The sequence below is a fragment of the Cebus imitator genome, unplaced genomic scaffold, assembly GCF_001604975.1.
Source record: "Cebus imitator isolate Cc_AM_T3 unplaced genomic scaffold, Cebus_imitator-1.0 Scaffold23, whole genome shotgun sequence".
Taxonomy (NCBI): Eukaryota; Metazoa; Chordata; class Mammalia; order Primates; family Cebidae; genus Cebus; species Cebus imitator.
Window position 1 is genome coordinate 2108447 of NW_016107338.1, and position 15947 is coordinate 2124393.

A 15947-nucleotide genomic window follows, 5' to 3' on the forward strand; every position below is an offset into this window, starting at 1 on the left:
TGAGGAGAAGGCAGGTGGGAAGGGGAAAGTCCTGGACTGGGGAGGAGGCAGAGAAGGCCAGAGCTAAGGCAAGCTAGACACCAAGCCCACCCCACCACCCACCAGTCTTGTGAAAGCAGCAGCAGTTCCATGGGGCCCCACCTATGGCTTCTTGGCTGCCTCCGCCTCCAGAAGGCTGGGCCGGAAATGGTACCTACACCCCATCCACCCTCCCCACCCACCCAGACACATCCCCCTTCACAGTCACACCGTGTTCAGGTACCACAGAGACACACACACTGATACTGCTTTGTGGTTCAGATGGTTTTATACTGAAATATATCCGAGCTGATCCAAAACAGCGTTGGGTTGGAGGAGAAAGAAATGATGAAAGTGGGGTGATCTCAGAGCTCCATGTTAGCGACTCTTGGAGTGCGGGCCAGTCCATCTGTCTGTCTGCCCACCCGGCAGGACAATCAGGCCTTGGAGGTCCAAAGGAGCTCACCGAGCCAGGCGGAGGAGGCAGGCCAGTCCCATGCTGGAGGGTACCCCGCGCCCCCTCCTACAGGGCAGGAGAGTCCTCAGCTGAAGGGCTTCACCAGCTTCATGGCAGCATAGTTCTGGAGGGAAGGAGGAGACAGGGACACATGGTGATCCCACTGGGGCAGGCACAGCCACAGCAGCTATCCCAGATCTGGGGCACAGAGGATGGGGCTGAGCTGCCAGCAGGCAAGAGGCTGGAAGAGGAGGCTGGTGGCTCTTCAGCCACCTGCCCACACCTTGCCCTCATCATTTGCCATCTATCCCATGTGGGCTCAACACTCAGCCCTGTCTAGTGCTCCAGCCCACCAGGCAAACCTGTACCCTCCAAAACTCCACCCACATCCTACCACCTGGGGGCCAAAGCTGCCCACATTGCTCTGTCTCCTCCCCCATCAAGCCAGGCCCATTCCCAGGTTCCAGCTGACTGCCCAGAGGACTCTGGGCACCCGGGGCCAGGCCTCTTCCATCAGATAGGTGCTGAAGGCAGGGCCCAGGGTCCTCCACAACACAGCAGCCCAGGGCTCATGGGTCACCACACCCTTGTCCAGAAAGCAGAGAGCTGGGGACGGACTGTCGTGGATGAGCCACAGCACAGCCCAGCACCACAGACAGGTCGTTCGTGATTAAGCCCTGCCTGCTGCAGGATTGACAGTATCCTTCCCTTCTTGCTTCTCCCCCCAAAAACCATGAAAACACATACAACACAACACAGGGCTCCTAATTGGGACAGTATGTTCCCCAGCGCCGGCCTGGGAAAGCCAACTCTGGAAACAGAGCCGGCCCTCCTTCCTCGCCAAACGCCTCCTGCCTCCGCACGCTGGCCCTGCTCCCGGCTGGCTCCGAGGGGGAAGCTGAGAGGAATAAGACAGGCTGCCCCCTCATGCCCCTCCCAGGCGAATTTCCAAGAGAGTGGGGGATTTGGCCAACTGGAGGGAGCTGCCCTATCCTTGGGCCCCTCTCCACTAGGCCCTGGCTTGGGGCGGGCAGCCTCTGCCCCATGGCCTGAAAGCCAGGTGAGGATCACCAGGGCCTGGCCCTCATGGTCTGGCACTGGCCAAATGATTGAGTGACTTGGGTAGAGGGAGACAGGATGTGCTCAGCTCGTAGCAAAGACCTGCGAGCAAAGCCACTCTGCAGCCTAGGCCCAGGTCACCCCTCCATCCCTAGACCCCTCACCTAGGATCTGACACTCCCACACCAGCTCTCGGAGAGGGGAGGCAGGGTCCATATTTTAAAGAAGACAACTTCCAGAAGAACTCAAAGGACACTGACCCACTGCTGGGGGGCTAGGAGACAGGGAGGAGCTCTGACCAGGGCCCCCACAGTGCCACTCTGCTCCTGCCCACAGGGACAAGGAAGGACCACAGGCTGGAGTGACTGGAAATCTTCTCTTCCTCTCCCAGCCGGGCAGCAGGGCCTCCTTCCCCAGGGCCCTGGAGGCCTGGATGTGCCACCCAGTGGCCTTACAGTGCAGGGTGCAGCTGCAGGGGTGGGGGTTAGGCATGGCACAGGTGGTGGTGATGCCACTTTAGACCTGCCCTTCTTTCCCCTCCCCTTGGCTCTCCAGAAGGAGGCTTGGCTTAACATACAGCACCCAGAGAAGACGAAGGTGCTCCCCTAAGCACAGTCCCAGCCACAGGAGCCAGAGCTGACCTGGTACAGCCTCCTCCTCGTGTGGGCAGGAGGGATTTGCTGAGGTCACAGGGAGAGTCGATATTCCTGACTCCGGTGAGAGCTCTGTCACATCCAACAGGGGTTTCTCTGTCCGTAATGTGCCCGTGGTCAGAGAAACCCTGTTGGATGCGACAGGTCCTGGGACTGGCCCGGGACTCTGAGTTTCTAGTGAGTTCCCTGGTGCTGCTGCTGCTGGTTCTCAGACCACACCGAGGGTGAAGGTCTGCAGCAGCTCTTCTCTTCCTAAACTCCCACAGCCTGAGCCTCCTGAAAGAGCATTTGATCATACACAGTGTTTTTCCTTACTCTCTGGTTTCAGTGTCTCCCCAGGGGACTGAGCATTGTCCAGTGCCATAAGACTCATCCTCTTCTGCTCATGCCCACAACTCGCCCTTACCTCCCAGATGCACACATGCACTTAGTCTCCATGGCTAAGTGAGCGCTGGCCAGCTGTGCTCAGAATGGGAGGAGGAGCCTGAGGCAGGCTGGTAAGGGAGCTGCCTGGGCAGGAAACACCAAGCAGAAGTCCTGGGGCCTGACCCCACATCTCAGGTCACAGTGACAGCTCATGCTTCAGGACACCACACATGCACATACTCTTCCATAGTCCTGTATCTCAGCTTATATTTGTAATCTCGTCTTCCTTTGCTTAAAGAGGCCTCCCACATCATACACACCTTGGGGCCTTGTAACCTAGATCCACCCTGAACTGCAGTCAGATTTTGCTGATTGACAAACCTCAGAACCTTAAAAACCTCTCACCATGGCTCCCCAGACGACTACAGCCAGCTTAGCAGGCCTGGCCTGTAGGCAGACCCACCGTCATCCTGGTTCTAGACTCCCCTTAGTCTCTGGCCCAGATGGTAGCTGGTCTAGACATCCAAACCAGACATCCTTTCCCCAGCTCCTCTCAGTTCAGTTAGGAGACTTTCCGTGCTGTTAGCAACTGCATGGAAAAGGTGTGTGGTTTTAACTGTCTTCCCCTCTGAGATGCATTCTACAGACACAGGCATAGCTAGCTACAGTGGGAGGGGGGCTCCTACCCTTTCCTCCTCCTGGAGGACTCACAAAGCAAAGAGCTCACCTGCAGGCAGGTCCCCAAGCAGCCTGTGTGCTATGGGGACAATGCTCTGGGCCAGTGGCCTGGTGCTGACCAGTAGCAAGGCCTGCAGTGGGAATCACCATGAGCCCTGGACTGCGAGTGCGCGCGGAGTACTGTGCAGCCTACAGCCAGCCCCTTTCCTTCTCTGGGTGTCTGCGTTTTGGCCACTAACATCAGGGCCTCAAGGGGTGGATTACACCATTCTCTCTACTTTTATATAGGGCTAAAGTGTTCATATTTTAAAAGGTTTCTTTTTAGTTTTAGAGAGCATTAGAAATCAAGTGTCAGTCTGAGAATGCTGCAACTCCTTCAAGACCTAAAGTATCAGAGACCCGGAAGAAGTCTCCCTGGTGATCCGGGTTCCCTAATGAGCTGTGCAGGCTGGGGAAGCATAGGCAGGGACCCTCCTCCCCCAAGCAGTGCCCCACAGAGCAGAGACATGGCGGCCACCTCTGATAGGGCCCTGCAAGCTCATCAACTGGCTTCTTACCAAGTGAAAGGAAACCTGAATGGGCACCAAGCCAAGGGAGGGCTCCTGGACCAGCCTCCTGCTCCCTGCAGCTTCCCCAGGCCCACCCTCCTGCAGGAGCCAGGACACATTCTACACACTCTACTGAAGGCCTCAGGTGGACCCCGAGATGTTCTTCCAGCCCCAGCTCCTCCCTTCCTCTGGATTTGCAAGTGCCATCAAGACAGAGGGACCATCTCTGCCCTGCCATCAACATCTCACCTCCCCTTCCAGACCCATTTCCACATCTCCCTTCAAGAAAGTCCCCCTGCCCACCACAGCCAAGGGGCCTCATCTTCTGCTAACCCCTTGCTAGAGGGCTTGCTGAGGACAGCCTTATCTGACCATGAAGGGCAAGAACAGTTTCCCTCACTAGACTAAGAGCCCCCAAGGATAGAACTTTGTACACCTACCAGATTGGAGACCCCCTGGAGCCAGGGCTCTGTATCATCACCAGACCAGGGGCTCCCCAAGGACAGAAGTTACTTCTCTCCATTAGACTGGGAGAGCTCTTTGAGGACAACAAAGACCTCCCCCATTAGACCCAGAGCTCCCCCACCACAGCATCATCAGGCCTGCTCACCGGGAAGGCGTAGATGAAGATGGCCAGGAACAGCAGCAGGATGAAGAGGATGATGAAGAGGATGATGGCCCACCGGAAACGCCGCCACAGGATGTACTTCATGGTCTTGTATGGGGAGGTAAACCACAGGAAGGAGGTGTCGGGGCGCCTGGAAGTGAGATCCTGAAGATCAGTTGGGCATCCTTTACCAGGGTTGCTTTCTCCAAACTCTGCTTTCAACAGCAGGTCCAACGGCCTGGCCCTCCACAGTCCACCCCAGTGCCTTCCCAGGTCCTGTCCCTAAACTAGCCCTTCACACCTGTATTCCCTCTCCCACAAGCCCTCACTACTGTGTCACCCCCACCTGTGCTGCCTCCTTTTCTGGGTGCTGCCATGCCCTAAGCATCCTCGGGAGCCCAGTTCTCTGCCATCCTCTCCAGGACACCTTCCCTAGTGCCCTCGTCCATTCCTGAACCAGGACTTAATCACAAGCTACAGGTTTCGGAGCTGGGCAGTGCCTCAGAGCGCTCTCCAGTTAGATGAGCTAGGGCCCACTGAGCCCCAGATAAGCCAAGCCACCTGCCCACATGCACATGGCTGGTCCATGCTAAGGAAGGATGGTGGGAAGAAAACACAGGAAGCTGGTTCTCTCACAACCAAGAACCTCAAAACCTTTCCCGAGGCGAGCACCACAATTCAAAATACATGGAGGACTCTGTGTCTCCATCATGGCCCGTTAATATCAGATTACACACTGGTGTCTCATGGGTCTTTTCTTTCTGTGAAGATCCTAGCATCCTTGTGCAAGGGTGCCTCTCATTGCTCTGCCAGTCCCATGACACTCAGGCACAAGGTGCTAATCATAGTAGGTGACTAACTGAGCCATCTATGCTAAATCCAACTTGAGCCAAGTAGGCTGGTGGGGCGGGATCTGGCAAACACATTCCTAAGCCCCCACAGCCATCTTTCAGTAACCGCCCCTGTAACTGCCTTCACAGCATCTACATCCATTGGCTTGGTCTCTCTCCCTAAGAGGTCTGTGAGGTAGGGAAGACGGATTGGGCTCCCCATTTCACAGATGGGAAAACTAAGGCTGTAAGACCACTTGAAAGTCACACTGGCGCCACAGGAGAACCACGGAAGGCAGCTTGGTAGGGGCAAGACCTTGATTGGAGCCAGTCAGACCAGGTGACAGCATCTCTGTTTCACCACTCGCCTAACTGGAATGCCCTTATTTAACTGTGCTGAGATTGTTTCCTCATCTGTAAAATGGGGATAACAACAACTACCTGTAATAACCTTCCTGTAGGGAAGGTTCCATAGCACAATGTATACATGCATATAACAGCATGCTTGGCACGCAATCCACAAGTACCCAATACCACCTGTGTCTTGAATTCGCTGAACCCAGTGTTATCTGGAAAGATGCCCATCACCTGCACTCTAACTTACTGTGTGGCCTTGGATGAGTCAGGCCCCTCTCTGGGCCATGTGACTTCTACATGGCCATGCAATAGGATGCCTCCTGGACTGTGGCCTATACCTCCGGACCTGTGGGCATCAGGGCTCAGGGGCTGGGCACTGACCTCGGGTCCTCGAGTTTAGGGTTCATGTTGGGCTCATCCCGACCCAGGCCAGCAGGCCGCTCCTCATGCTCACTCTCTGCTACAATCTCCAAAGTCATTTCCAGCTTGCCCTGTGGGGACAGAGAGCACCTGGTTAGGGGCACAAAGGCTTTGCTCAGTGGCCTGGAGATTAACTGGGCCAGGAAAAACACAAGGGCCACTTCATTATTTAAAAAAAAAAAAAAAAAGAAAAAAGATGTAGGGTTTCTGATCATAAAAGCAGCACCTGCTCTTGGTAGAGCATTTGGAAACCTCAGCAATGTATAAAGAAGGGAGACTCCCACCCATACATCCACTACACAGAGACAGGACTGTTAACATTTGCATGCATCTGTTTTTCTCCACAAGTGTATGAAATGTCACACTGTGTATACACAGCTCTATAGATGGCTTTTTTCACTTAGGAATATATCTTGCTATGTAGTTGTCTATTCTTTAAAGTTTGGCTTTTAATGACTGCCAAACATTCTATGGGATGGTTGACCATAATTATTCAGTCACCTACTTATTTTGGTTCATTTAGGTTGTTTCCAGCTCTGTTAGGATAAATAATGCTGCAACAAACATCCTAGAACCTAGATTTTTTTTCATTGGGATATTTCTTTAGAAGAGATTTAGAAGGGGGATGACAGAGTCCAAGGGCATAAATATTGTTAAATCTGTTGTTATACGTTATCAAATTGCTTCCTCCACACAGTAAAACCATTAGCATTCCCAGCAGAAGTAAATGGGGTGCCTGTCTTCTCTCTGAATCCTCATCAACAATGTGCATTTCTATTTTAAAAATATATATAATTTAATAGACAAAAAAAGCACATTTTAAAATACAGTAGCCCTCCCTTATCTTTGGGTTTGATTTCTAGGGTTTTAGTTACCTTTGGGACAGTACAGTAAGATATGTCGACACAGAGAGAGAAAGACCATATTCACCTAACTTTTATAACAACATATTATCATTGTTCTATTTTATTATTAATTATTGCTGTTAATCTCTTATTGTGCCTCATTTGGAAATTAAACTTTCTCATAGATATGCATATGGGAATAAATATAGTACATATGGGTTCAGTACCATCTGCAGTTTCAGGCATCCCCTGGACATCTTGGAATGTATCTCCTGCAGATGTAGGGGGGACTACTGTATTCCTTTAATTAATTACTAGAAGGACTAAACCTTTTAAAAAATGTTTTCTAGACGTTGGTAATTATTTTGTGAATTATCTATGCATGTCATTTTCTCATTTTTCCTTTGGGGTACTAGTATTTCTTAAGTTACCATTCTTTATATAACAAGTATCTTCAATTTCAAGGACCACTTTCAGGGTTGGCTGGCTGCCTGCAATTTCTAAGTAAACTTTCAGGGATTAACTTCCACTCCATGGCTGCTGTGGACTCAGGAGAAGGATGGTTCTCTCTGGCCCTCCAGTCACCCCTCTAAGCAGGCCTCTCAGAGAGTAGAACAAGGATGGTCCCTTGGAGAGTCCTGCTCAAATGTGAGAAGCATGACCCTTGTCCATTCACCCAGGAAGCCTGAGCAGAGGAAATCCAGGACAAAGATTGCTGTTCAAGCCAATGAGCAGAGTATAAACAGACTCATCTTTTGATTTAAATAGGCGTCCCCTGGGATGTGAGCCTCAAGGGAGAAGGTGGCTGGGAATTGGGAGGGAAGAGGGGGAATGCCTTGGAAAATAGAGAGAGGGGACGGGGGCAGGAGAGAGGGAGAAAGGAGGAAGAGTAAGCATGTATTCTCTGACGATTTCTATGGAAGAGCTGCTCTGTGCCCTCCACTGGGGCTGGAGGAAGTAGACGTACCGCCAGTATCTTCTTCTCACCCTCTTCTGCTACACAGGGCCACCAGCCCTTCACTGTTTTCTGCTCAAACAGGGACACAAACCATTCTGGGTGGAAAGTGTCATCCAGCTGGTCCAAGGTACACTTTTCAGCTGTCTTGGCTGGCTTGGGCATGCGGTTGAGATCGAGCTGCAGGGAGCCTGCAACGGAGAGGTGGTTTGGCCAAGGGTTTCTCGATCACTGCCAGCCTGTGGCTACCCTAAGGCAGGGCAGGTTCAAGAAAAAGTCACTTCCTCTGTCACCAGCTTCTATCCATGGCTGAGCCACAAGTAAAATCTCACAAACTCCATCTCCCCACCCATTGCCTCCCATTCCATCTACACAGCTTCCCATTCATCTATTCACACATTCATATGCATGTTCATCTACCCCATTTACTCACTCTTAACAAAGCCACCCACCTCTTCAGTTACTCATCTATGGACAAATACATTCATACACCGTCTATAAACAGCCATCTATCAATTTTGTTTTTGTTTTTGTTTTTTTTGAGATGGAGTCTCACACTGTTGCCCAGGCTGTAGTGCAGTGGCATGACCTCGGCTCACTGCAATATCTGCCTCCTGGGTTCAAGCAATTCTCCTGCCCCAGCTTTCCAAGTAGCTGGGACTACAGGCATGCGCCACCACACCCAGCTAATTTTTATTTTTAGTAGAGATGGGGTTTCACCATGTTGGCCAGGATGGTCCCGATCTCCTGACCTCGTGATCCACCTGCCTCAGCCTCCCAAGTGCTGGGATTACAGGCATGATCCACCACGTCTGGCCCCATCTATCAATTTTTTAAAATGGTTTTTATCATGGTAAAATATATATAACATGAAATTTGTCATTTTAAGCATGTTAATTGTACAATTCAGTGGCTTTAATTACAGCCACAATGCTGTACAACCATCACTACTATTTCCAAAACTTTTTCATCCTCCAAACAAACACTCTGTACCTTAATGGGTACTAACTCCCCACTCTTCCCTCCCCTTTCCCCCCATAACTTCTAGTCTACTTTCGGTCTTTATGAATTTGTCTATTCTAGATATTTAATATAAGTGGAATTATACAATATCTGTTCTTTTGTGTCTGGCTTATTTTGATTAGCATAATGTTTTCAGGGTTCATCCTTGTATGTATCAGTAGTTCATTCTTTTTATGGTTGAATAAGATTCCATTCTAGGTATATACAGGTTGAACACCCCAATCTGAAAATCTGAAATTCAAAATGCCCTGAAGTCTGAAAGTTTCTGATTGCCAACATGATGGAAAACTCCACACATACGTACTTAAACTTCGTTTCATGCATAAAATTATTTAAAATATTCCATAAAATTCCCTTCAGGCTATGCTTATAAAGTATATATGAAAAAAACTCCCAAAGATATTTTATTATGTGTAAGCAATTATTCCAAATCCAAAAAGCATCAGAAATCTGCCGAGCATTTCAGATAAGTGATATTTAACCTGTACCACACTTTGTTCATTCACTCATCTGTTGATGGACACTTGAGCTGTTCCCATCTTTTAACTTCATATTGTGAATAATGTTGCAGTGACCATTAGCGCACAAATGCCCGAGTCCCTGTTTTCAGTTCTTTGGGGTATACGCCTGGAGTAGGATTCTTGGTTCATCGGTAATTCTATGATCAGCTTTTCAAGGAACCATGAAACAGTTTTCCACAGCAGCTGCAACATTTTATATTCAAACCAGCAATGTACCAATACACCAGCAATTTCTCCACATCCCCAAAACACTTGTTATATTCTAGTTTATTGTTATTACTATTATTGCCATCTTAGTAGGTGTGAAGTGCTACCTTACTATAGTTCATCCAACAGTCTATCCAAGCAGCCATCTTTTTATATTGTTTTACCTAATCAGCCCTTTTATCCATCATCTCCCTGGATACCTCCAGCTATTATGTTGAACCATATGAAAATTCTCATATTTATCTTTGACCCATTTAAACAGCAATTTCATGTGGTTTCACCTAATCCAATCATGATATAATAAAGTCAATTTGATTGAAGCACAGGTCGCTGAATGGATCAGGTAAGGGAGATCAATAGAAAAAATATTTTCTGAAGACAAATTCTCAAGCACCATGCAAAGGAGATTCAATTTTTTTCAGTGTGGAATGCATACTTACTATAACTGAGCATTAAATGTAACTATTTTTCTAGTTTTCTTTCTCTCCACTTATCCATTTATCAGTCCGTCCTTCCATCTGTCCATCTGCTTTGACCTAACTACCGACATTCCTCTATAGCTGCCATTTGCTAAGCACTATATCTATCTCTTAATCAGGTTACTATTCCACCTGTCTGTCCACTTACTCAACTGCATATCTGCATTCATCTATCTCTCCACCCACCCATGTATCTCTCCATCCCTCTGGTGCAGATGAATGATTATTTTCTATTTGAAATACAGTGCCAATATATTAAGCAAACATCAAAATATTAAACCACACACACACACATACACACACAGTATCTCAGCATGATCTACATAAAAGACTGTAAGGAAACACAGGATATCTGGATGGTGAGCTGATAGGTGCTTAACCATCACCTTTAAAATTAAAAATAAATATTCAAAAGACATAAAGTATATAATTAGAAAACACATTATGAAGGTGGAAAAGAAAAATTTCATGGAGATAAAAGCTAGCATTTGTTAATGGTTTTATAAAGTGAACCGGCAATCAACAGAATGGGAAAAAATTTTTGCAAGCTACCCATCTGACAAAGGGCTAATATTCAGAATCTACAAAGAACTAAAACAAATTTACAAGAAAAAAACAACTCCATCAAAAAATGGGCAAAGGATATGAACAGACACTTTTCAAAATAAGACATTTATATGGCCAAAAAACATGAAAAAAATGCTCATCATCACTGGTCATTAGAGAAATCCAAATCAAAACCACATTGAGATATCATCTCATGCCAGTTAGAATAGCAATCGTTGAAAAATCTGGAGACAACAGATGCTGGAGAAGATGTGGAGAAATAGGAACGCTTTTACACTGTTGGTGGGAGCATAAATTAGTTCAACCATTGTGGAAGACAGTGTGGTGATTCCTCAAGAATCTAGAAACAGAAATACCATTTGACCCAGCAATCCCATTACTGGATATATACCCGAAGGATTATAAATCGTTCTGTTATAAAGACACAAGCATACTTACCTTCATTGCAGCACTGTTTACAACAGCCAAGACCTGGAACCAACCCAGATACCCAGATGCCCATCAATGACAGACTTTGATAAAGAAGATGTGGCACATATACACCATGGAATACTATGCAGCCATAAAAAAGGATGAGTTCATGTCCTTTGCAGGGACATGGATGAATCTGGAAACCATCATTCTCAGCAAACTGACACAAGAACAGAAAACCAAACATCACATGTTCTCACTCATAGGTGAGTGCTGAACAATGAGAACACATGGACACAGGGAGGGGAACGTCACACACTGGGGTCTTTTAGGGGGTTAGGGGCTAGGGGAGGGATAGAAGGGGGTGAGGAGATTGAGGAGGAATAACATTGGGAGAAATGCCTAATGTAGGTGATGGGGGTATGGAGGCAGCAAACCACCATGGCATGTGTATAGCTATGTAACAATCCTGCAAGATCCCCACATGTATCCCAGAACTTAAAGTATAATTATACATACACACACACACACACACACATATATAAAGGAATAAGACAAATAAATTTTAAAAAAATACAAAAACTGCACCACTGCACTCCAGCCTGAGCCACAAGAGCGAGACTCCATCTCAAAAAAAAAAAAAAAAAGAATGCATATACTTCTGTTTTCCCCTCCCAATCTTTATGCCATTGTTGTCATGCTTTTTACTTTGTCAAATGTTTTTAACTCTGCTACACTGTTGTTTTGTTCAAATAATCATCTTTTTTAAAATTCTAAATAAAAATTTTAGAAGTCCTTAAAAAAAAAAAAGGATGAGTCTGTTTAACTTTATTTTGAACATGATTTACTAGGCAAAAAATGCAGGTTTTTTTCTTTCTTTTAAAAGCTAATTTTCTTTTTTCTGAGACGGAGTCTCACTCTGTAGCCCAGGCTGGAGTGCAGTGGTGTGATCTCAGCTCACTGCAACCTCTGCCTCCCAGGTTCCAGTTCAAGCAATTCTCCTGCCTCACCCTCCTGAGTAGCTGGGATTACAGGCACGAGCCATCATGCCCAGCTAATATTTCTATTTTTAGTAGAGACGGGGTTCCACCATGTTCGCCAGGCTGGTCTTGATCTCCTGACCTTGTGATCTGCCGGCGTCAGCCTCCCAAAGTGCTGGGATTACAGGCATGAGCCACCATGCCTGGCTTAAAAACTAATTTTCTAAAGCCTCACTTTATAAAAGAAAGATTGATGCCATAAATTCATAAAGTCTGTAAGAAAAAAGACTCCATAAAAAATTTAAAGCATAAGAAAAAATGGGAGAAATTATTTGCAATGTAACCTTAATATATAAAAGGCTCTGAAAATCAATAATAAAAGATGAACATTGCAAAACCATAAAAAATTCCACAATAATATGGATAATAAATATATTGCAAAGTGCTACCTTAAAAGCAATAAAGAAATGCAAATAAAAAGGAAATTCCTTATTGGAAATTTCTTTTTTAACGTACAGTGGTAGCAAATGTTTAGGGAAAATGGCACCCTGTACAAACAGACACAGGTGGGAATATAAACAAGTGAAACCTTTCTAGAGGGCAACTCAACAAAATGTTTCAAAAACCATTAAAATGTACAAAGACACATCTACTTCTTAGAGTTAAGGAAAGATATGCACAAAGGGTCCAAAGATGGGCTTTCGCCGAGGCTGTCACTCACGTCAGAAAACCAGGATATGACCTAAATAACCACAAAGAGAGGATGAATGAAAACGACCCATCTCTATGACAACACATAGGCAGGCATTAAGTGTGATGTTGCAGATATAAATGCAGATTGACACCTACTGACCAGAAGGATGTTCTTGGAATATTAGGCTTTCCAAAAAATCAGGATATAAAACAGTTTATGTCATAGAAACCCATTCATATGCATACGAATATATGTATATATTGTGTATGTATGCATGTATATATGTATATATAAATACACACATAAAATACTTATATTTATTTATGTCTCAAATAATATATACCACAATAATACATGCCAAAATGTTAGTGGAAATTATCTCTGGGTGGTGAGATTAAGGTGGGGAGGAGGCATGGCTCATCTGCATTTTCTAATTACAGGAATTCTATACAAAATAATACGTAAAATAACAGAAGTCAAACTTGGTGCCACCCTTTTTACACCTGATGCTTTTATAATGAAGCTCTCTGTGTGCATTTGGCCAAGCCAGGTGTGCAGGGCCGGGGGGGGGGCAGTCAGGTGAGCAGGCAGCCTTCTCCCCACTGCCAGAAGCTGTGCCCCAGAATATCCCCCGCTGGGGCCCCAGGGCTCAGTGAAGACCAACTCCCCTTCTGCAATCAAGGGCCACCCAAGAGGGCTCCAGGCTACCCTGCTCCCAAGTGGCAGCCAAGATCTAGACACCAGGTATCCTGACTTCCTGGGCTGCCATTTTCGCAAGCTGGCTTTATTTTTTAATCAAGCTAAAATTCACCTCACATAAATGCACCCCTTTAACCATTTTAAGTGTACAAATCAGTGGCTTTGAGTATATTCACAGAGTTGTGCGACTATCAGCACCATCTAATTCCAGAACCTTTTCATCACCCCAAAAAGAAACCTCTTCCCCGTCACAGTTACTCCCCATCCCCCCTTCCTTCTCCAAGTCCCTAGAATGCACTAAACTATTTTCTGTCTCTATGGATTTGCGTATCGTGGACATTTCATATACATGAAGCCATATAATATTTGAACTTTTGTGTCTGGCTTCTTTCACCTGGCATGTTTTCAGGTTCATCCACAGTGTAGTATGTGTCCGTATTTCATTTCTTTCATGGCTGAATAATATCCCATTGTATGGATAGATCACATTTTCCAGAGCTAACCTTTATAGCCGTGACGGGAATTGTGCACTCAATGCTCTCATCTACAGATGAGCGTGCTGGCCCCATAAAATGTCTTCCTCCCTGTCCCCATATCCCAATCCTGCAAGGTCACCATCCCCACCTTCCCTTCAACCCAGCACTCCCTGCTCCCCAGCCCGGGTTTCAGCACAGCCCGTCCCACCAGAGCCCTGTCTGGGGGTAATGGGGATAGCACTGGTGTTGGTTCATTCAGTCGGTCATGCAGCACAAGGAAGAAGAGTGCCTTGAGCCCCTCACACACAGGGCTCAGTCTGTGTCAAATGTGAGGCCGGACAGCAAGAGACAGGCAGCACGCACTTGCGTCCCTCGGATCCTTACCTATCTGAGTCCCACCATCCAATATGGCCCAGTGTTCAGTGCCACCTCTACTGACAGGCCCACCCTCGGTGGCCACCAATCACTCTGACACTGCTATGTGTCATACACCTCACTTAACACTGGGGCCACATGATCCTGAGCTCCCTGATAGCAGAAGGTGGGACCACTCCTCCTGCCAGGCTTCCCCAAGGGTCCAACATTGGCATCAACACACAGCATGGGTTCTGGGGCAGCCCCTAGTGTGCAAAATGGGATTCTAGAAATGGTGCTTACCCAGAAAGTCATCAAAGGAGAACTTGTCATTGTCCCAGATCTGGAATACCACTCGTGCTGGGATTTTGCTCTCAGTCTTGTCCAGCCTCCAGAAGGCATCCTGACCCAGGGGAGGAGCAGAGAGGGATGCAGGGAAGCAAGATTAGAGAGAGGCAGTGTTCCCTTCCAGCCTGGAAGGCTGCCTGGAGGAGGCAGAGGAGTGGGACGTCCCCGAGGGTCTTGCCAGAGCCAGGTCCTGTGGGAAGACTGGGAAGGGCGGATCCCAGAAGGCAGTGTTCAAGGGCCCAAAAGGGCACTCTGCAGGCTCAGTTCACATAAGACGGCTCCATTAATCTTCCCAATTCTGTAAGTCAAGGTTATCACTCCCATTTTTCAGATGAAGGAGAGGCTTTGAGAAGTTAAAGGAATGGGCCTGAGGTCTGACCACTAATAACAGTAACATTGCTATCGTGCTTCCTATGCGTTGGCCCGCTACTGCTATGAACTCATGTATCCTTCCTACCACCTATGAAAGAGATACTATCTTTACAGTGGAGGAGCTGTGCAAGACCTCACAGCTAGGAAGCGGCAAGCTGGGTTCCAGAGTCCTGCTCTCCACTGTAAACCCTCCTCTGCAGCTGGGATCTCAGAGTCAGGGTGGGGAACTGAGACCCTGGGGGACGCTGACCTACCCTGGTTGTCACAGAAGGATCTCCCAGCACCCTGCTGTAAGGAGCTGGCACTGGAATCTAGACCCCAGCTCCGCCCTCTCCACCCTACCCAACTTCACTCCAGGAGCTTGTCCCAGGGCAAAGCAAAAGCCCGCAGTCTGGGAAGTTCCATCTCCTGCTGAAAGGTGAGGAGGTGCCCTTCTCTCCCCAGCCCATCTCCCTCAGACCAGCTCGCCTGGAACAAGGTCATCCTGGGCTTCTTCCCACTGAGGCTTCATGGAACAACTGAGGGGTGTGCGACTGCACGTGCGGAGGCCTGGGTTCCCCTCAGGCCAGCCACGCTCAACCTGTAGCACTGTCACGAGGCCTTTCCAGCTCACAGTCCTGTTCTCTGCTTTCTCACTATAGCTCTCCCCTGGGGGGCGGCAAGGATAGCAAACAGTGTGACCATCCTGCAGATGGCGGGTGCCACGGCCTGAGTGCCAGGTCAGAGCAGGGGCCTGGACCCACCTCTGCAGGGGAAAGGCTCCGCCACATGCCTGGTAAACCCAGGCTTGCTGCCCAGCCAGGGCCTGCTGTGTGGCCACCTCCACCTCAGAGGTTGGCCATGGAAATCCCAGTGAGCTCCCAAACCGAAGGCTGTGACACCTGCCCTGTGAGGACTGGTCACCATGCAAAGCACCCAGCCACAGCTGGGACTGCTGCCTGGGTTGGGAAGGGGCTCAGGTCTCCAGCTGGCCCCTTGCCTCCAGCCCTGTGTCTGCTGCCTCCCCCTTTTCCAGGCCCCAGC

At 48.0% G+C, this 15947-nt stretch overlaps 1 protein-coding gene across 26 annotated transcripts in view; it reads right to left on the reverse strand.

The window, feature by feature from the left end:
• Window positions 1-288: 288 nt before the first annotated feature.
• The window catches only part of DYSF (dysferlin), a 231859-nt gene continuing 216200 nt past the window's right edge, over window positions 289-15947 (reverse strand). For all 26 annotated transcript variants that reach the window (XM_037736130.1, XM_037736135.1, XM_037736134.1 and 23 more), the window contains 5 exons: window positions 14508-14607; window positions 7806-7984; window positions 5955-6064; window positions 4390-4537; window positions 289-599 (listed from right to left, as the gene is read on the reverse strand). In XM_037736130.1, the coding sequence (XP_037592058.1) occupies window positions 561-599; window positions 4390-4537; window positions 5955-6064; window positions 7806-7984; window positions 14508-14607 (576 nt within the window). In that variant the 3' untranslated portion in view covers window positions 289-560. The remainder of the gene's footprint in view (window positions 600-4389; window positions 4538-5954; window positions 6065-7805; window positions 7985-14507; window positions 14608-15947) is intronic.